Source organism: Erpetoichthys calabaricus, chromosome 6, assembly GCF_900747795.2.
Source record: "Erpetoichthys calabaricus chromosome 6, fErpCal1.3, whole genome shotgun sequence".
In the NCBI taxonomy this organism is placed as follows: Eukaryota; Metazoa; Chordata; class Cladistia; order Polypteriformes; family Polypteridae; genus Erpetoichthys; species Erpetoichthys calabaricus.
This window is the reverse complement of record NC_041399.2, coordinates 193,144,215-193,166,711: the sequence shown is the minus strand read 5'-3', so window position 1 is coordinate 193,166,711 and position 22,497 is coordinate 193,144,215. Positions and strand designations below refer to the sequence as shown.

Below are 22,497 nucleotides of genomic sequence, written 5' to 3'. Positions count from 1 at the left end.
GTTCTAAAACTTTTGACCTGAAGTGTATCTGCCAGTAATTTCATTCCTTGTGCTGTCTCTTGCAAGTCAGTATACCATTCATTACTATCCGAACCTAGAGGAACACTTTACAACAACAAAAACAACAATGTACTTTTATTGCCCAAAATCACTCAAGGCCTGCCTCAGTGAGCATTCATGTGGCACTTTATCATACACCAGCTTGAATGGACAGTGAACTGTCATCACATTTGTGCACATATTAAAAAAAGCTGATAAGTGTTAGCTAAATCACTTCAGAACAGAGCCTGATGGCTTCCCACAATTTCCCTTCTTGTTTAACAGAATGCAGAAGTCAAAGGGGGCACTTTATTCTATCTATCCATCCATCCATCCATCCATTATCCAACCCGCTATATCCTAACTACAGGGTCATGGGGGTCTGCTGGAGCCACACACACACACACACACACACACACACACACACACACACACCAAGCACACACTATTTAGGATCGCCAATGCACCTAACCTGCATGTCTTTGGACTGTGGGAGGAAACAGGAGCACCCGGAGGAAACCCACGTAGACACGGGGAGAACATGCAAACTCCACGCAGGGAGAGGACCTGGGAAGCAAACCCAGGTCTCCTTACTCCTTACTGTGCCACCGTGCTGCCCCACTTTATTCTAAAACAGACAATTCTACATCTACTTGGGCAAATCCTATAAAATCTTAAGATTATGCTGCTTCTCTACGCTGACCAGGGCAACAGACACATTGAATCTTTTCAGATAGGTTGTGTTTTTTAAGATCACTCAGAATGCAGCTGGTCTTCACTTGATACTGTAACTTTTCATTCTTTTCCATTCCTTTTTTTACCTGTGTGAATGAACGTTTGGCGATTGTGTCAAAAATTCGTTGTAAAGCTTAGAATCTGTTTCTATAATGTTCAAAATGTCAAAATATTTTCATTTTACAAGGTGTCTGTGGCAATCGAAATTGATTTTCAAATCTTACAATTACAATTTTCAGCAGAAAATGATGCCTCTACTATTGTATAGCACTCCGGATGACAATGTCCTGGCAAACTTACAAGTGGTTTCTCCGATATATGCCCTGAATTTTGAGATCTATGTGCAATTATAACGTCTGGAAAAAAAAGGTCATATAAGACAATGCATGTATCATCCATCAGGCCTATTGATTTTGGTCCAGCTTGGTCCATGACTTGTCGTCATAGCCATCAAAAATGGTTTGTTCTATGTCCAAAAATAACAGCCGTAGAAATTGTTTAATTAATTGACTTATATTTTTGTAGTCTGATCCATTTTGACATGAGACCAGGCCTATTGATTTGCAAAATGTTTGCACAAGTAGGTTTTGAGATTATACACACTGTGTTTCAATATATATGTATGCACACACAGAGAGGCACATGCACACACACTCAAAGAAATTTGTAAGTGAAGACAGCTGACATCTTGTGTCCCCTAGCAGAGCAGCTGCCGGATGATGAAGACACAAACACAGACACTCCACGACATATCTGTAAAGGCCGACGTGCACAGATGCATTAAGACCACCCCAGACTAATAATAACAACAACAACAACAATGTCTTTCTTGTATAGCCCAAAATCACACAAGAAATGGCTCAATGGGCTTTAACAGGCTCTGTTTGACGACAGCCCCCCAGTCTTTACTTCTTAGGAAGTCAAGAAAAAACTCTCAAAAAAAAAAACTTGGGAAACATGGAAGAAATCTTGAGAAAGTAAATTCAAAGAGAGACCCCCTTCCAGGTAGTCTGGGTGTGCAATGGGTCCAATCTGTCTGTCTATAGAGCTGGTTTACTTCATTTGACCCAATGTGTTTGGTTTCAAAATAAATTTTAATAAAGTGTGTCACTTAATTCAATTTCCTGCTCATTTTACTCTACATTGATTTGTGTACCATAAGTTCCTGTACTTGATTTTATATTATTTTACACTACAATCGGTTGTATTATATTGTAAAATCTTTCGTTGAGTGATTTCCTACGGTATCACTGAAGTATAATTTACATGGAAGTGTTGTAAGGACTATTCCATACCAATTTATTTCCATTTTTGAAATGTATTTCTGGCAGGACAAGATAAAGGAAATGTTTGAAAACTTAATGCAGGTGGAACATCCCAATATTGTCAAGTTTCACAAGTACTGGCTGGATGTGAGGGACACAAAGACGAGGGTGAGTATCTCAACCTGTTTGTGGATTGAGTCTTATGTTCATAACGTGATTGGTGAATCATACAACTCATTGTCGTTGAATTGTCGACAACCTTTTGTGTTGATTTGTCATAATACTGGCATATATTTTTCCTGTAATAAACTTTCTTCTTCTGTGGTAAATTCACAATAGGAATTGATGTAAGAAAGTTCTAAGTCTGGAGAGTGTGGGCTCATCTATTCTACGGGCACAGCACCGGCATCCAGCAGTGATTTAATTAGGAGTTGTGCTCGAGTCCTACAGTCAGGTCCATAAGTATTTGGACAGTGACACACTTTTCATAATTTTGGTTCTGTATGCCACCACAATGGATTTGAAACGAAGCAATCAAGATGTGATTGAAGTGTAGACTTTCAACTTTAAAGGCCTGGCAAAGCATCAGTAGGGTGGAAACCAAGCACTTGGAGATGGCCGTTGGTTCAGATTTCAGGCAGTCATTGACCGTGAAGGATTTTCAAGCAAATACTGAAAAAGATTATTTGATTTATGATTATGCTAGTTTGTCCAAATACTTTTAAGCCCCTAGAAATGTGAGAGTGGGGGGGACTATGCAGAAAAATGTCTCTTATTCCTAAACAGCACATACAATATTTTTGGTAAACCCCTTAAGTTAAAGTTGAAAGTCTACTCTTCAATCATCCATCCATCCATCCATCCATCCATTTTCCAACCTGCTGAATCCGAACACAGGGTCACGGGGGTCTGCTGGAGCCAATCCCAGCCAACACAGGGCACAAGGCAGGAACCAGTCCCAGGCAGGGTGCCAACCCACCGCAGACTCTTCAATCACATAATTTTAACTCCTTTGTGACTGAGCCAAAATGATGAAAATTGCGTCACTGTCCAAATGCTTCTGGACCTAACTATATGACACGAGATCTAAAATGAATGTTGGCGTGCCATTTAATAATGGTGTCCGCATGAACACAAATAGCACTCGGTGGGGCAAAAACAAACAAAAAGGCACTAGGCTGAGTGCTCAGGTCTGGGATAGAGCTCTGTCCTGTGCTGAATCTACGACCAAATGAGGTGCCAGCTTCTGGAAGTGCCTCGAATTTATACTCCTCCAACTGGAAGGGGTGCAGCCAGTTGCCCTCATTGTGTGTCTTCTCAGAGCTGTGGGAATAGAAAAAGACGATACCGTGAGCTACAGCACGCCCTTTATCCCAGCCTGGTACTACTTACCTTGGATGAGCCCAGAAGGTGACCCTCTGAAGCACATGTGTGACGCAGTGTTTTTATCAGGAGATGTGACAGGAAGGATTCCTGGACTTTTAGCCCTTTTCTGTATCTGCACTTCTGTATTTTTTCTACCAATAGGTGTTATTGACAGGTAAATTCACTTAAATAATGGCAGAATAACTAAAGAAAAGTTTCTATAATGTCCCCTCTGTGTTACCTCAGTACCCACAGCTTTCCCATTCATTAAATGTTCAGGCCACCCTGAAACCAAATGATAATGGAGCAGTATAATGAGACTCTTTAGCATGGCTGTCCCTTTTGCAAATGAAACAAAAGTACCAGGATATCCAAGCTACATTCCTGGCGGCAGTGCCACTACTTTTAGATTGTTCCAGTTGTCGTCGTTGTACTGTAGGGATGTCAAAAGAACTGATACTCTTGGTATCAATGTTCCTAAAGCATAATGGTTCTAGCTTTTTTCCAGTATCGGTAATAACGGATGCCTATTGGTATTGGACTCATGTGTGACTGCAAGCGACAAATGAATTCATAAGACAGCGTTTCTCAACCTCTAAGTATTTGCGACCCGAGTTTTCATAACAGTTTTAATTGCGCCCCCCTAACGTTTTTTTGAAACCATAATAAAATTTATTGCTGCCGATACACTGCTACAAGTTTAAAATTTCCCTACGAATAATGAAATTACGCCACATATGCCAACATTCGCGCCCCCAGGCTGCCATAAGACAAAGTAACACATGAGAAACCTTGAATAAGAACTACAGTACATATTGAAAATGGCTCATGATGGTGATGATACAACACCGCATCACCACATGACGAGAGGCAGGAGAATTTCAGATTGTGACTCCGAGAAATGTGCTTATTATTTGAGAAAAAAAAAAAGCCAAATCACAAACACAAGCTTTGTTATTACCACTTTTATCCCATTACAGAGTTAGCTTATAAATAGAAGTGTGATTTGTGAGCACAATGACATGACTGATCAAATGTGTGTTTTAATTATTCAACTTGTAGTGCCATGAAGTTGTGAAAGAAAACAAAATGATGAATCGCTTTTTAATACTTTGTCCTACACGGACCCTAGAAAAGAACGGAGGCTTCGCACTCATTCACTGATTATGCTGAACTCGACCACAGATGTGTTTATGCATCCATCCATTTTCAAACGAGTTTATACAGTTCACAGTCGAGGGGGAAACATCACAAGAAATGTCAGAGAATAAATTTGGAATGTGTACATGGTAAAAAAAAAAATCCTTTCTTCCTAATTCCATACAATGTTTTAATAAAAAAATACTAGGGGGCTTTGCTCACCAAACCCCCACCCTACCCCCCCAGCCTGCGTTACGCACCAGCCACTTCACATCTGTGCCGCTTGTGTTGTGAAGAGGGGGGCTGATCACCCCCAAAAGAGATGCGGTCGCTCCTCCGAAACCCCCTCTTAAACGGTGATACAATGGGAAACAAATACCATTTCTTTCTTACCTCCTCTTTGCTCGGTCAGCTGCTGGCTTGCTGTTGCTACTGTGCCACGTGATCTGCATCTCGTGCGGCACTTCAAACATTTAAAAGCTTGTACAGCAGCTGTCCTCTTGTCTCACTGCCTTGTCTCTCTTCTCCCCCAGACATCCTGTGCTCCTGTTGGGGGTTTCGCTCCCGAGGGGTGCCCCTATGAAGAGGAAGATTTTCTATTCTTTTAATTGAGAGACGGAACTGTCCCCTCCAACTACACATGGAGCTCGATTCACTCCTGAAAGAGACTTATGTTTGTTTGAAGTGTCTGAATAACGTTTCTGTCTGTAAAATCTTCTGTGTATCTGTGCAACTCTGTGACCCGAGCGTTACAGCGTATGTGAATTTCACTTTCACCAAGCAACAAATCTTTTATTTCTCACGGATATGCCTCTTCATTGGGAAGAAACACTACTTTTCCCTGATGGCAACACGAATTAGATGATCTACAAGTCTCCGACTTAAAGTTTAAATCCGAACAATATATTCGATCTCTTTTCAGTGTTCCGTTATTTCACCGATTTATAATTTACATTTGTTTGAGCTTATGCGATCTTTACTATCATTTTCTGGAGACTTTCGAATTTTCGTACTTCTATTATATATAACCTGCCCTCCATGTGCATTGCACCAACGTTTTTGTATTCTTTACAACGTTCTACTTTGTCATCTACACTTTGTCTTGGAGGACGTGAAAGTGTCTCTCTGAGAAAATCATGTCTCGTCTCTCTGAAAAAGTCTTTTTTTTGTATAATAGAGAGATTGGAGATTGGACATGATAGCGGTTATGATATGTATCCTGTAACCATTTTGGGTAAATATGCACCAACAAGACTGCCTTACCTTGACCTGTCTCGTCTCTATTTGTTTTATTTCTTTCTGTCTATTATTAGATGCAACTGAGAAGGCTAATTTCTTATTTTCTTATGTAAGCATGACTAAATAAAGAAACCTTGAACCTTGAACATCCCCCATTTTTGTTAATCCCCATTTCCATCACATATTAAAATTCAAGCCCTGCATTGTATTTTGATATTTATGAATGCCAATACTAGTTTACTTAAATGATAGTTGGGTAAATTCTTGATGGGTGTACCAGTATTTTAAAGCTGTGGTTGCTATGTATGATGCACTGGTTAAGGCTTTGGACTTCAAACTCTGAGGCTGTGTGGCTCAAATGCCGCTACTGGGTGGAGTGGTGGCTCTGAGGCTAGAGATCTGCACTGGCAATCAGAAGGTTGCCGGATTGAATCCCGTAAATGCCAATATGGACTCTGCTCTGTTGGGCCCTTGAGCAAGGCCCTTAACCTGCAATTGCTGAGCGCTTTGAGTAGTGAGAAAAGCGTTATATACAAGCAAAGAATTATTATATTATTATTACTGACACGATGTGACCATGAGCAGGCCTTTTCACATGTCTGTGCTCCAATTGGAAAGGCAAAAGAAAAGTAATTACCTTGGATAGCAGCATCAGCTAAATAAGAAAATGTATGGATATGTTTTATATTCTATTACAGAAAAAAGGCACAATATTATTGACTTTAATAATGGAGGTATGTTCAACAAAAGGTGGTTGAATGGGATTTTTTTTGCAGTATTGGAAAGGAACCAAATGTCATGAAATTTCACTAGAAGTGGTATCAAATACTTGTAGCTTGTGGCGGGGGCTCTTGCCTGGCTGGGACACCTCCACGATGGGAGAACCAGAGGAACAAGTGTGGCCAGAGCGTTACCTCCCCCAGGACGCTAGATGGCAACCCCCCCTGGGTTGCAGCAGTGCCTCAAACTCCTGTAGGGCTGCATGGGAGTTGGAGTGTGGTACAGCCCTGTTGAGATCCGTGGGCACCGCCAGGGAGTGCTGCAGCAGGAGCTGCTGAGCCCTTTTGGGCAGTTCTTCCACCACACCGGGAAGTGCTGCCGGCAACAAGTAATCAAGCACCTGGAGAACTTCCCGGGTGCGTTATAAAAGGAGCCAGCAGCCACTACTAGGGGAGCCGGAGTCGGGAGGAGGAAGACAAAGCTTGACCCGAGGAGTGGTGGTTGAGAAAGATAAAGAGAAGGAAGAGACGTATGGTATTGTGCTGTGCTGTGCTGGGCCTGCGTTATACTTGTGGGGAACGGGGAAGGCGTTTCCCACTAGGAAAAAGAAAAAGTAAAACCTGTGTGCCATGAACTTGTGTTCCACGCGTGTCTGTGTCAGGTTAAGCTGGCGGTGCCAATACTCAAATTCTGGTATTGTGACATCCTTTTCCCTAAAACTAATTCTGTTAAACCTTTATTGAAATGTCTTGAAGACATTTAAACATGGATGTTGCTAAATTTTCTTAGTCTAAATGACAAAAATAAACAGATTGTGTGTTGTGGACATTTTGATCTTACTTGTGCTCCATAAATTGATCTTGGCCCTTTGACAACTTACTGTAAATCCAGCACAAAAAATCTTAGTGTGATTTTTGATAATGCGCTCAAATTTGATAAACAAATTAACTCCATTGTTAAAGCCCATTTCTGTCAGCTCAAGGTATTAGCTAAGGTCAGGTCCTTTCTTTCTGTACATGATTCTTGAACACTGTTTCTTCTCGGCTTGACTATTGCAACTCACTATACATTAATCAGTCTTCCCTTGCTCATCTTTAGCTAGTCCAGAACGCTGCTGTCAGGCCTCTAACAGGCGCATGAAAACAGAATCATATCACACCAGTCTTAGCTCCACTTCACTGTTCTCTGTTCACTACAGGAATGAGTTTAAAATTTTACTGTTTGTTTTTAAGTCCCTGAATGGTTTGGTTTAACCCTCTTACCCTACTGACCTCTTGCACACTTAGGTTTATCCTCACACGACGCGACGCATGCTCCAGCGGACGCTCCTGCTATGCAAGTGCTTTACTGTTTATATTTGCCTGCGTACTTTATGTTAATCTGGAGGAATCCACCAGGTGGCAGTGCGAGATATTATCACGGTGAGAACAGGTTCGGCTTCACTGTGTTGTGAATTGCCTGGAACATCCATTAAATTACCGCAATATCTCTGAAAAGGATGTTTAATGATTAAATCCATCAGTCCAGGGATGTGTGCTCTGCTCCCCAGCTCTGGAACTCGCTACAATCTGAGCTTAGAAATATCGAATCATTTTCACTTTTCAAATCTGAATTTAAAACTCTTTTGTTTAAGACTGCTTTTTCTCTTTGATTAGAATTGCTCTGTCTGATTTTAATTTTTTGTATTTTAGTTTTGCTTAATGTGTGTTTTATCTATTGTTCGATGTCCTTGGATATTTAGAAAGGCACCTACAAATAAATTAAAAAAATAAAAATAAATAAAACATTCCAGCTAGCATTGGGCACGAGGCAGAAACAATCCCTAGACGAGGCATCAGCTCATCGCAAGGTGAATACAAGCACTCACATACACATTGGCATTATTTTAGTGCCACCAAATCTGCATATCTTTGGAAGGAAACCGGAGCACACTGAGGAAACCCAGCAGGGAAACATGCAAACTCCAGGCAGGGAATACCAGCGACGTGACTCCCTGCGAGACAGCAGTGCTACCGCTCTGCCACCGTGTCACCCCCATGTGTTAGTAACAGTATTTAAATGAAATTAATGATTTATCTGTAAAATGTAACATACATACTTTAATGCTTTTCATCATGAAAGTGATATGTATAAATCTAAGGATTCTAAAAAGTATAAATCTAAGGATTCTAAATGTGCAGAGAGTTGGAATATCATACATTTAATGTGTTCTGTGTGGTGATCTATTGCTGTTTGCCGCTCCTGTCAGGTCAGGAGGAAGCCCCAGAAAAAAAAGATGGCACAAAAGATGGTATGTGAGACTTTTAAAATGTATCGTGTGATTACGATCGGGAATATGCGACGCTTGAATATAAAAGCACCACGAATGCATGTGTATGTTGGCATCTTGCTTCACTACATCGAACCATTTATTAAACATCGAAGTGCGCACATTGATTCCGTAGGATCCACATAGCGACTTTCTGTCACATGTAGATAGAAACCACAGACTCTGACGTCACATTCCATTTTTATCACACTGCACCCCTGACTTTTTGCTGGTACAGCAACTCACGCACGCGTCACGTTAATTTCTGAGGACCTGCTCAGAGGACGCGTCAAGTGAACACTGGGAACGCGTGGCAGCCATGATGCATGTGCGTACGTGTTCTGAGTGTGAAGTATAAACGAGCTCTTACTCTCCTTCACACTCACTAAGGTCCTCTGGCCAGAAATTATTGGTCGTGCCGAGTTCTAGACTTAAGCTTAGAGGGGACTGTGCTTTTGCAGTAGCTGCCCCTACGCTTTGGAATGGTCTGCCTTTTTATACAGTAATCCCTCGCTATATCGCGCTTCGCCTTTCGTGGCTTCACTCCATCGCGGATTTTATATGTAAGCATATTTAAATATATATCGCAGATTTTTTGCTGGTTCGCGGATTTCTGCGGACAATGGGTCTTTTAATTTCTGGTACATGCTTCCTCAGTTGGTTTGCCCAGTTGATTTCATACAAGGGACGCTATTGGCAGATGGCTGAGAAGCTACCCAACTTACTTTCTCTCTCTCTCTTGCGCTGACTCTCTCTGATCCTGACGTAGGGGGTGTGAGCAGGGGGGCTGTTCGCACGTCTAAAAATGCTGAAAGATTATCTTCACGTTGGCTACCTTCTGTGCAGCTGCTTCATGAAGCGACATGCTGCAAGGTGCTTTGCATACTTAAAAGCTCGAAGGGCACGTATTGATTTTTCTCTGTCTCTCTCTCTCTCTCTCTCTCTCCCTGCTCCTGACGGAGGGGGTGTGAGCTGCCGCCTTCAACAGCTTTGTGCCGCGGTGCTTCGCATACTTAAAAGCCAAACAGCCCTATTGATTTGTTTGCTAGAGATTGTTTTCTCTATCTATGTGACATTCTGTGCTCCTTACACGCACTCCTTTGAAGAGGAAGATATGTTTGCATTCTTTTAATTGTGAGACAGAACTGTCATCTCTGTCTTGTCATGGAGCACAGTTTAAACTTTTGAAAAAGAGACAAATGTTTGTTTGCAGTGTTTGAATAACGTTCCTGTCTCTCTACAACCTCCTGTGTTTCTGCGCAAATCTGTGACCCAAGCATGACAATATAAAAATAACCATATAAATATATGGTTTCTACTTCGCGGATTTTCTTATTTCGCAGGTGGCTCTGGAACGCAACCCCCGCGATGGAGGAGGGATTACTGTATTAGATACTAGCTGTCCCCCGTGGCTCCGCACATGTAGTAGTGAAACAGGACTGTGAGGAGGGCCCTGCCCGGCTCTCTACTCCTGGCATCACGCTTGTCCCTCCCCTTGACCCGCTACCTCTGTCTCGGATTAGTGAGAATATGTTGCTTCTACAAGCGAGCTATGATACTTAGCTCAATGAGAGAAGTCTCAAAATCAACCAGAATGTTCAAGCAAATTCTTGGAAAAAATCCAACCTAAATCCGTTAAGTAGTTCTCTCGTTCGCTAGCTAAGTTGAGGTAAGGAATGCCCCAAGACTGGCGTGTGAGTGAGGAGGGCCCCGCACCCTTCCCCTCAGCCCACTGTGTGTCTCTCTGATTCTCGTGAATAAATCGGTACCACATGCAAACTATGATACATAGCACAGTGAGAGAAGTCACAAAATCAACCAGAATGTTCAAGCAAATTATAGAAAAAAACCTGATCTAAATACGTTAAGTAGTTCTCTTGTGAAAGCGGGCGGGCGGACAGACAGACGGACGGACAGACAGACAGACAGACAGACAGACAGACAGACAGACAGAAATTGGATTATATATATATATACAGATGTACTGTATGTATTTGGTGTATTTCTGGAAGCTGTACAGCACTTTGGTCGACTTCTGTTGTTCTTAAATGTGCTCTGTAAATAATATCGACTTAACTTGACTATTGTACTGTATATGTATACTTCTAATATGAAATGAAATCACAAAAATAGCCGATTGCAATAAACCAGTACATAATAGGAAAATTAAAATTTCATTTTTTAATCAGTAGGCCAAAATTCATAAGATACACCCTGTGACGTACTGCCGGGGCTCTTGCCCAGCTGGGATGCCTCTACTCTGGAAGGACCGAGGGAAGAAGCATATCCAGAACATTACCTCCCCCAGCACGCTAGGTGGCAGCCGCCCTGGGCTGCAGCAGTGCCTCTGACTCCCACAGGGCTCCATGGGAGCTGGAATTTGGTGCAACCCTGCTGGGTTCTGTGTTTGCCACCAGGGGGTGCTGCAGCTGCTGCTGAGCCGTTAATTGCAGCACTAACGCCACACCCAGAAGTGCTGCCAGAACTTGGTCAACGAGCACCTGGAGCACTTCTAGGTGCCTTATAAAAGGAGCCAGCAGCCACTACTCCGAGAGCTTGCAAGGAGGAGTGGAGGTGGATGGAGAAAGAAAAGAGAAAGAAAAGAAACTGCTTGGTGCTTGTGTCGTAACTGTTCTGTACAAGTGGGAAACTGGGGAAGGCATTTCCCATGGGAAAAGAAAAAAAAATAAATAAAAGCGTGAGCCCTGAACTTGTGTCCCACGTCTGTCTGTGTCGAGTTTGGGCATCGGTGCACACCCTGGTGGTCCACAACCCAAACGTGTTCAGGAAACAAAATCTTCATTGCCAGTTTAATTGTTTATTTGCAGTGTTATTTTTAACAGGGATACTAGCAAGCTGACTTGCTGGTGGTCACATTGCAGGTGGGAGGTAGGTTGAATTGGTACCCTAGTGGTTTGAAGCCCAGTAAATGGATGAGATTTTGGGAAAGCTTAGCTATTAGAAAACCAAATGAACTTGATGGAGTGACCGGGTTCCTCTGAATTATCCTTTGTTCGTATGTTCAGTACATTGGCCACCAGACTACACTTCCTGTTTTCGAGTATTCTTCACAAATCCAGTGTCCTACATTCAACATGTGTCTTATTTCAAATGTAATTTCTCGTAATTGTTTTTGTGTTTTTTTTTTCCTTCGAAAGATTGCCTTATGCAGTTTCAGCCACCATTTCTCAAATAATAGGATTTATATTATAGCTATTGGATTGATTTTCACTGCACCATTTCATTTTATTGCTGTTTGGTATCTCTGCCTCTTTCTCACATTCCATTTACTTACGCAGTGCCTCATTTCACTCTTATCTCTTTTACAAAGGCTGTCCCGGAATGGCTCCACATTCACAGAATCTCCTGTTTTATTCTCGTCCGCAGGTTATTTTCATCACTGAGTACATGTCTTCAGGAAGTCTGAAGCAGTTCTTGAAGAAGACTAAGAAAAACCATAAGACAATGAATGAGAAGGTAAGTAACGTTTTTTTGTGTAGCATTCTGCCTACTCCTTCTCCTTCCCCGCTGGCTTTGTAAGGACTTTCATAGCAGGTCTGTGTACTTTTTGAGCAGCCTAAAGCAAGTAATTGAAATGCTCTGTTCGCAGTCATCTAGATGATTCATTCACTTCTATCATTGAATGTCATAACTTGGTTGTAATAAAAAACATTTTGAACAGCTATAAATCATTGCCAGAGCATAATCCTCCTTCTTCTCATTTATAAAGAAAATCGTTGTCACACCTTTGTTATTTTCTGGTTGGATTGCTGCAGCTATTCATTTGTCTCTCTACTAGAGCTACAAATGAATTTTAATTGGGTCACAGTGCTGCTGCCAAAATCTTGATATGCCCAAAACCAAATGAACACACATAATTTATGGTGATGCTGGAGAGTGTGCATGTGCTGGTTGAACATGCGAGTAAGAATTTCACTGTACTCTGTTTTAAGAGGAAAAGACAAAAGAATACGACCAGAGAAGTGTATATGATGTTAGTTTTCCTGATTTTCAGAAAGCATTTGATAAGGTTCCACTTGAGAAGTTGAGCATTAAACTTAAAGAAGTACAAATTCAGGGCACAGTGTGTAGGTGGGTACTATATTGACTAAAACATGGGAAGCAAAGGGTTCCGGTGCAAGGAACCTTATCAGAAGTATGGATGATGTTAAAAGTGCTGTCCCCCTTTTTAATATGCATAAACAATCTGGGCAAGAATATAATCAATACCCTTGTTAGGTTTGCAGACAACAGCAAGCTAGGTGTAATGGCTTATCAGTCTAATCCAGTGTTTACCAACGTGTGGGCATGGTGGCTTTGCAGGTGGCCCCCAACAGGCTCCCATGGTCACGCTTGATTCACAGCATCAGGATCGCAGGTGGATCGACCCTTCATGACCTCCCCAACCCATGCTGTGATGATCATGCTCGATTCACCAAGGAGAAAAAGAATTCACAATCTCGCTTGATTCATCCAATGCTCTGGCGCTTTGGTGATTGCATTGAACACAACTGCTTTGACAATCATTCGTGATTCACCCAAGGGGACCACCCTACTTCCTGTGCTCAGACGATCTCGCTAAATCCTCCCTTCCTCTAGGTTGGGAACACACTGGCATGTGAAAAACTGGATCATGACACCACAAAGGCTGGGAAGCACTGGTGTAATCCTTACTCTTTAACCAGGAGGTTGCAATTTCCGGCACAAATATGGTTAAAAAATGGCCTAAAAATAAAGGTTTGGGGTCTAGAGTGCCAAAAATAGAGATGGGGGGGGACTCAAAGAACTCAATGTCTTGCATTAAGCAAACATTGAACAACGTATCATATGTCGGGTTTTCTTGTACAAGTCAGTCAGGGGGCACTGGACAAAAAAACTGTAGTGATTTCAAAGTTTTTGTATATTCCTATATAAATGGTTTGGATAGAAATATAAATAACAAACTGGTTAAGTTTGCAGGTGATACCAAGACAGGTGAATTGGCAAATACAGTCATATGAAAAAGTTTGGGAACCCCTCTTAATTCTTTGGATTTTTGTTTATCATTGGCTGAACTTCCTTTTAATATCTGACATGCCTTATGGAAACAGTAGTATTTTAGCAGTGACATTAAGTTTATTGGATTAACAGAAAATATGCAATATGCATCATAACAAAATTAGACAGGTGCATAAATTTGGGCACCCCAACAGAGATATGACATCAATACTTAGTTGAGCCTCCTTTTGCAAATCTAACAGCCTCTAGACACCTCCTGTAGCCTTTGATGAGTGTCTGGATTCTTGATGGAGGTATTTGTGATCATTCTTCCATACAAAATCTCTCCAGTTCAGTTCAATTTGATGGCTGTCGAGCATGGACAGCCTGCTTCAAATCATCCCATAGATTTTTGATGATATTCAAGTCAGGGGACTGTGACGGCCATTCCAGAACATTGTACTTCTCCCTCTGCCTGAATGCCTTTGTAGATTTTGAACTGTGTTTTGGGTCATTATCTTGTTGGAATACCCAACCCCTGTGTAACTTCAACTTTGTGACTGATGCTTGAACATTATTCTGAAGAATTTGTTGATATTGGGTTGAATTCATTTGACCCTCGACTTTAACAAGGGCCCCAGTTCCTGAGCTAGCCACACAGCCCCACAGCATGACGGAACCTCCACCAAATTTGACAGCATGTAGCAGGTGTTTTTCTTGGAATGCGGTGTTCTTCTTCCACCATGCAAAGTGCTTTTTGTTATGACCAAATAACTCAATTTTTGTCTCATCAGTCCAAAGCACTTTGTTCCAAAATGAATCTGGCTTGTCTAAATGATCATTAGCACACAACAAGCAACTCTGTTTATGGCGTGAGTACAGAAAGGGCTTCTTTCTCATCACCCTGCCATACAGATGTTCTTTGTGTAAATTGTGCTGAATTGTAGAACGATGTACAGATACACCATCTGCAGCAAGATGTTCTTGGAGGTCTTTGGAGGTGATCTGTGAGTTGTCTGTAACCATTCTCACAATCCTGCGCATATGCCGCTACTGTATTTGTCTTGGCCTGCCAGACCTGCTGGGTTTAACAGCAACTGTGCCTGTGGCCTTCCATTTCCTGATTCCATTCCTTACAGTTGAAACTGACAGTTTAAACCTCTGAGATAGCTTTTTATAGCCTTCCCCTAAACCATGAGACTGGACAATCTTTGAGTCTCAATCCCATGCTGTCAGTCTTCAGAGGAGAGTCAAAGGGGAGCAGTTGACCACCTTAAATACCTTTATATCTCATGACTGGACACACCTGTCTATGAAGTTCAAGGCTTAACGAGCTCATCCAACTAATTTGGTGTTGACAGTAATCAGCATTGAGCAGTGACAGGCATTCAAATCAGCAAAATGACAAGGGGACCCACATTTTTGCACAGCCAGTTTTTCACATTTGATTTAATTTCATGCAACTAAATACTACTTCACTAAAAATCTTTGTTCGGAAAACACCGCAGTACTCAGATGTTCCTAGGAAATGAAAGACAGACCACTGTTAACTTTTTTGTTGAAAGGAGAGTCAATTATTATGCAGGCTGGGAGGGGTTCCCAAACTTTTTCATATGACTGTAATTGAGAATCCATTGAATCTTTACAGAGGGACTTGGACAGCATACAGGCTTAGGTAGGTTGTTGGCAGATGAAATTTAACGTTTGTAAATGTAAAGTATTAACATGAGGAAAGTAAAAATGCAAGATTTGAATGCACAATGGGAGGTCTGAAACTTGAAAGTACCCCTTAGGAGACGGATTTAGGAGTCAAAGTGGACTCGTCACTATCAACATCCAGTCAGCATTCAGAAGCCAGTATGAATTTAAAGTTATAGAGCTGCCTAATGAATGGAGTACAAGTCAAGGGAGGTCATGCTTAAGTTACATAATGCAGTAGTGGAGCCTCACCTGCTGTACTGCATGATGTTTTAGTCTTAGTCAGAGCTAGAAAAGGCCCAGAAGTGAGCGACTAGGCTGATTCCAAGACCAAGAGGTATGAGCTCCTACATGAAAAGAGATTGGAGGAGCTGAACCTTTTCAGTCTAAGCAAATAGAGATTAATGGTTGACATGGTTGAAGTTTTTAAAATTATGAAAGGAGTTTGCCCAGGTTTGTTACTATAAAATGTGTTCAACAAGAACTCAGGGAAACAGAAACTTCTAAGGGATAAGTTCATTACAAACAGACTTTAGGAGTCATCACATTTCAACTTGGTATTATTTTGGAGAAATTAAGTAGCAAGTTTTGTTAGGCTGCAGTCTTCACATTTTTTTTCTAATGTTTTAATATATACAGTACATGGCAATAGTACTACTGCTTCAACATTATTTTTCCACTGATTGTCAACACAGATTTCTAGTCTTATTTCAAATTTTCAAAACTCCAGCCATACCTCAAGCCCAGTTTATCCAATTAAGGGTACATAAAGTGTGGAACCCATCCTACATTATCAACACATGGAAGGACCAACCCACATTGGAACACCAGTCTGCTCAGGACACACTCACTCACCCACCACCCTCATGCACAGTTCAGAGTCACCCATTGGCCAGACTGGAATTTCTTTGGAATGTGGCGGGTAAACCAGAGTGCCTGGAGACAAATCAATGCCAAACCTTCAAAATGTATAAACCACACAGACAATGACCAGGCCTGGATTCAATCCCAGGAATCAGGAATAGTCAGACAACAAGGCTAACAACCTACGTTACTGTACATCCAACGCAGAGCCTTTCATGACTGCTTACCTTTTATCTACATGCCAGCCAGTCAAAATCTTCTGACACCAGCCCAGCGATCTTTTTCAAAGTCATGATGCTCAAATCTTACCCAACCATCTAGAACTCTGTCTATGAGGTCCATGTAGAATGTGTTGCAACCTTGCCAGTTCACAAAATATACTGCTCAAAAAAATTAAAGGAACACTTTTTTAATGAGAGTATAGCATCAAGTCAATGAAACTTCTGGGCTGTTGATCTGGTCAGTAAGATAGCAGAGGGGGTTGTTAATCAGTTTCAGCTGCTTTGGTGCAACAGGTGAACTAGAGGGGCAACAGTGAGACGACCCCCAAAACAGGAATGGTTTAACAGGTGGAGGCCACTGACATTTTTCCCTCCTCATCTTTTTAGACTGTTTTTTCACTAGTTTTGCATTTGGCTATGGTCAGTGTCACTACTGCTAGCATGAGGCGATACCTGGACCCTACAGAGGTTGCACAGGTAGTTCAACTTCTCCAGGATGGCACGTCAATACGTGCCATTGCCAGAAGGTTTTCTGTGTCTCCCACCACAATCTCAAGGGCATGAAGGACATTCCAGGAGACAGGCAGTTACTCTAGGAGGGCTGGGCAGGGCCCCTCGTAGAAGGTCCTTAACCCATCAGCAGGACTGACCGGTATCTGCTCCTTTGGGCAAGGAGGAACAGGATGAGCAGTGCCAGAACCTTACAAAATGACCTCCAGCAGGCCACTGGTGTCAATGTTTCTGACCAAACAATCAGAAACAGATATCATAAGGGTGGCCTGAGGGCCCGATGTCCTCTAGTGGACCCTGTGTTCACTGCCCGGCACCATGGAGCTCGATTGGCATTTGCCATAGAATACCAGAATTGGCAGGTCCACCAGTGGCACCCTGTGCTTTTCACAGATGAGAGCAGGTTCACCCTGAGCACATGTGACAGACGTGAAAAGGTCTGGAGAAGCCTTGGAGAACGTTATGCTGCCTGTAACATCGTTCAGCAACGACTGGTTTGGTGGTGGATAAGTGATGATCTGGGGAAGCATATCCATGGAGGGACGCACAGACCTCTACAGGCTAGACAACGGCAACTTGACTGCCATTAGGTATCAAGATGAAATCCTTGAACCCACTGTCAGACCCTATACTGGTGCAGTGGGTCCTGGGTTCCTCCTGATGCACGACAATGCCTGGCCACGTATGCAGGCAGTTCCCGGAGGATGAAGGAATAGATACCATTGACTGGCCCCCACGCTCAACCGCCTGACCTCAATCCAATAGAACACCTCTGAGACATTATGTTTCGGTCCATCTGACGCCGCCAGTTTGCACCTCAGACTGTCCAGGAGCTCAGTGATGCCCTGGTCCAGATCTGGAAGGAGATCCCTCAGGACACCATCTGTCGTCTCATTAGGAGCAGGCCCAGACGTTGTCAGGCATGCATACAAGCACGTGGGAGCCATACAAACTACGGAGTACGATTTTGAGTTCCTGCAATGAAATTTCGGCAAAATGGACTAACCTGGCGCTTGATTTTTTCACTTTGATTTTCAGGGTGTCTTTGAATTCAGCCCTCTGTAAGTTGATAATTTTCATTTCCATCAAACGATGAGGCATCCTTTCGTTCCTAACACATTACCCAGTCCATATCAGTAGAGATATCCTGTAGGATTTTTTTTTTCCATTGAGATCTGATGTGTTTTCAAAGTGTTCCTTTAATTTTTTGAGCAGCTTATAAAAAGCTGGTAGGCCTAAAAATGAAAATAAAACTTCTACTCTCACACAGGTCTGATGAACACAAAAGGTAGGCCTCACCTGCACAAATCAGAGTGCACCCCAAACTTGAGAAGCAGGGTTTGCAGCCTGAACATTTTTAATGAGAAACTGGGATAAGTGTGTGATCAAACAGAAAAAGGTCAAAGCTGGGAGATCAGTAAAACTGCAACGAAACCAGAGCATCAGACAAAAATCATGTTGAAAAAGTCGAAAACAAAAGGTCAGTCCTGAGAAACAATGACAAGAAAGGATTTTTAGCAAAAAGATTTCTAGACTTTGAAATTTACAGATCAGATAAGCATGTGCACTTATAGAGGACCTTTTAACCCATTGCATCTACTACAAGTGGGTCATGACAATGCAGGACCTGGACCTTGCGATGGGTATTAAAAATAGCAGCGACCGGTGGGTTTTAAAATAGCGGTCAAAATTTTATAAAAAAAATTTTATTTGTATTTTTAATATTAATTTTTTCTCCTAAACTGTTTACAGAAATGGAAAATAAATACCAGCAATTTGTTCTGTGACTTAGAAACCCTTAAAACAAATATAAGTTCATATCAAACAATGAATAATATTCAATAAACAATTAACAACAATGCCAATAAGGAGAACAGACTTAGATTTCACAAAAAGTGAAACTTCACAACCAGCTTTTATTAACTAGGTTCTCAAAAAAACAAGAAACCAACAAACAAGAGTCAAAGAAAATCATAAAGATTTTCCCACAGGAGGCAAACCAGAAGATGAATGAAAGCAAATCTTGTGAGCCGAAAATGAAAACCATAAATAAGAAGCAAAAAGTCAAAACTAGAAAGATCAAGCATATAAAAAGGCTTCACAGCAGATTGCACAGGCTGAGGGTGGTCTGTCAGCTGTAGTTATGGGGGACGCCATTTTCTGAGGTTCAATTAACAACATACAAATCAAAGTAATGGATCTAAAATAACATAAAATAATAACACAGAATAATTAATAAATGTGACAAACCAAATATGGAAATATGTAAATATAAAAAGAAATGAGGTACAGTAAATATCATTAGAGAATATCTAAATATCATTAGGGTGCTGCGCTCGTAGTGATTAGCAGCAGGATTGTGTTTTGCTAAATCTTATGTTACATTTTTCTTTCTTTCTTTTAAATTTGTCTACCTTACCCCATTATTTTCCTACAGTTAACGGTATAGCGGCCAAGTAAAGGCATTCAAAATGTTTATTCTTATCTTTATCTTTTGTATTTACGTTCATCTGGTCTTCATGCTACCCATCTTAATCAGCCTGCCCGGATTACCTAGACAGAGTACCTGTTCCAGTGGAACTCCTCTGAACACACGTATCTACCACCAAATTTCGCAGCGAATCTTAGCTCTATTATTAATACAGTAGCTCCTTACAATAATAACAAAGAAAGAGGGAGAAGAGGAGGTTTTCGAGAAAAACTGAAAAAACTGCATGGAGTCCAACCAATGTTACCGACTCTTATAATGAGTACCGTTCAGTCTTTCCGTCATAAAGTGGATGAACTTCAGGCATGTGCACGCTTTCAGAACAATTACAGAAATGCTTGCATTATGGCATTTACAGAAACCTGCCTAAATGGAAATGACTCAGATGACCGCATAACGATTAATAGATTTGGTGCACCAATTCTTTTAGACAGAGACTCAATCATCACTGGTTAGTATGCCTTTATATAAATTATCAATGATGTAAACTCATGGTGATGGATAAAAGGTCTGTGCAAAAGATGAGGAACTTCTTTCTGTCTCGCTGCACCCATCTATTTGCCCCCAAATTTTCATTGCAATTGTATATATTCACCTGAGGGTGGTGGCAAGCAGAACAGGTGACACCATCTCCAGAGTGATACAGAGACTTGAACCTCTGTCTCCTGACTCATCGATTTTATTTTTGGGCAACTTTAACCAGTGTTCACTGAACAAATTACTGTGTAATTTTACCAGTATGTCACTTGACGAACTCGTCACAGCAGAGTGCTTGATCAGTGCTATATGAATCTAGAGCAGCACTGCTGCTGGGTTCATCAGATCATAACTGTGTCCAGGTTATTGCTGTCTATACACCTGTTTTTAAAAGAGAAAGACCAGAAATGAAAAAAAAGAAAGTCTGGTACATGGATCTTGTTGAGTGTCTGCATTGCTATTTTGAATTTACTAATTGCTCCATGTGTAAAGAATCCCATGCAGACATGGATGAACTCATGGATACTGTAAGCAGCCCTATGAAATTCTGCAAGGATGCCATAATTTATTTGAAATCATTCAAAATATACAACAAGCCATGGATTACCAGAGATCTAAAAGAACTGATAACCAGAAAAAAAGCAGGCATTTCAACATGGAACATTAACTGACCAGAAAGAATTATAGAAGGAGGTGAAACGTGAAATCAAGCATGCAAACCTGAAGTATCAGGACAGAGTTGTGAGAGAATGAACTGCAGACTGATAACATGTGGCATGAAGAAAATGACTGGCATTCATACAAAAACCAATAACTGTGTTGAACTGACGGGTTAAAACTGACTATTGGTTGGCTCAGAGTTCTATTTGAGGTTTGAGACTAAGGAAATTAGTCACCAAAAAAAGAGACTGAGGACTGGAGCCCTTCTTTGATCAGAATTATGTCAGTAAGGTCTTTAAACAACAAAAACCAAAAAAAGTGTCCACACAAAATATGTAAGCATCTGCTACACTCCCATACAGAGCAGCTCTCTCTGATCATCCACTCCTTATTTGAGATGTCTTTGGAATAACAGCAGGTGCCCAGTCAATGGAAACATGCAAATGTCATTCCATTAGCAAAAACTACACAACCAAAAGCATTAAGTGACTTCAGTATGCTGGTAGTAATCCCGTGTGATGAAATCCTTAGAAAAGTTAATGAAGAGACAAGTCCTTAACAAAACCCAGGCCGGTCTGGCCCCTACTAATTTGCGTACAGAGCGAAGGGTGGAATGGAGGACACCACAACAACCCTTCTGTATTTATAGCATCAGCACTTGAAATGATCAAAAAACCACAGAAGATCACTGTTTACAGATTTCATCCATCCATCCATTTTCCAACCCGCTGAATCCGAACACAGGGTCACGGGGGTCTGCTGGTTAATACAATCCAGATCCATGTTTTAGTTGATTGATCACTTCTGTTTGGACCCTAACTTGGAGGAGTGGGTTCTGACTTAATAACAAACAAAACACAAGGAGTAAGTGTTCATGGCTGCTTTTCTGATAGCCTAAATACAGTATATCCAGTGGTACCCCCCTGCAAGGTTGCTGCTTACCACCTCTTTTGTTTGTGTTTTATACGAATGACTACAGGAATACACCCAAGGACAGACATATCCTAGAATTTGCAGGCAACTCTGTCATTGTGAGTATTTTACAAGATAAGGAGGCCAGCCATAAGCCTACTGTCAATGTGTTTATAAAATGGTGTGATCGTTCCTTTTTATGGATAAATATTTCTATCATGAAAGATATGGTTGTAGACCTCAGGTGCTCCCCTCCCTCCATTGCCGAAACTTTAATTAAAGGGGAGATAGTGCAGATGATGGAGCACTACAGATAGCTGAGGACAATCATTGATAGCAGGCTAAGCTTTGATCTTAACAAAGAACACATTTGATGGAAGGGGCAGACACGGCTTTTCTCTTTTAGGAAACTCAACTGGTTTAAAAGTCGACAAAACCATAATGACAATGTTTTAGAATCTGTTGTAACATTTGATTTCATATTTTGGTTTGTCAATTTCAGGATTAGGAATATAAACCATCTTAACAATATTGTAAAAATTAGCAGTAAAATGATTGGTTTGCAGCAGACCGCAGTCACTACACTGTTTTACAAATAGGTGTGAACACCAGGGGGCACTCCATCCTCCCAAACACCCCACACAAACAGGCTCTGGACACAAGTCCGCACTCAACAAGATGATTTTATTTAGTTTTGTGGGAAATTCTTCCTTGGCAAGTGTTTCCCACAGTACAGTTAAGCGAGGTAAACAGCAATGCCCTTGTCACTGTTGTCTTCTTTTTGTTCCTCCTCTCTCTCTCTCTCTCTGTCACTGCCTCCTCCACTCCTCTCCACAGCCTTTGTTCACCTCCTCTCTACGCTGGCTCTCTGAGTTGTGG

General features: G+C 41.5%; 1 protein-coding gene across 2 annotated transcripts in view; it reads left to right on the top strand.

Moving 5' to 3' along the window:
- The window catches only part of LOC114653738 (nuclear receptor-binding protein 2-like), a 263,493-nt gene that overhangs the window by 184,510 nt on the left and 56,486 nt on the right, over window positions 1–22,497 (top strand). For both annotated transcript variants that reach the window (XM_028804227.2, XM_028804225.2), the window contains exons 3-4: window positions 2,106–2,207; window positions 12,199–12,288. In XM_028804227.2, coding sequence (XP_028660060.1) covers window positions 2,106–2,207; window positions 12,199–12,288 — 192 coding nt within the window. The remainder of the gene's footprint in view (window positions 1–2,105; window positions 2,208–12,198; window positions 12,289–22,497) is intronic.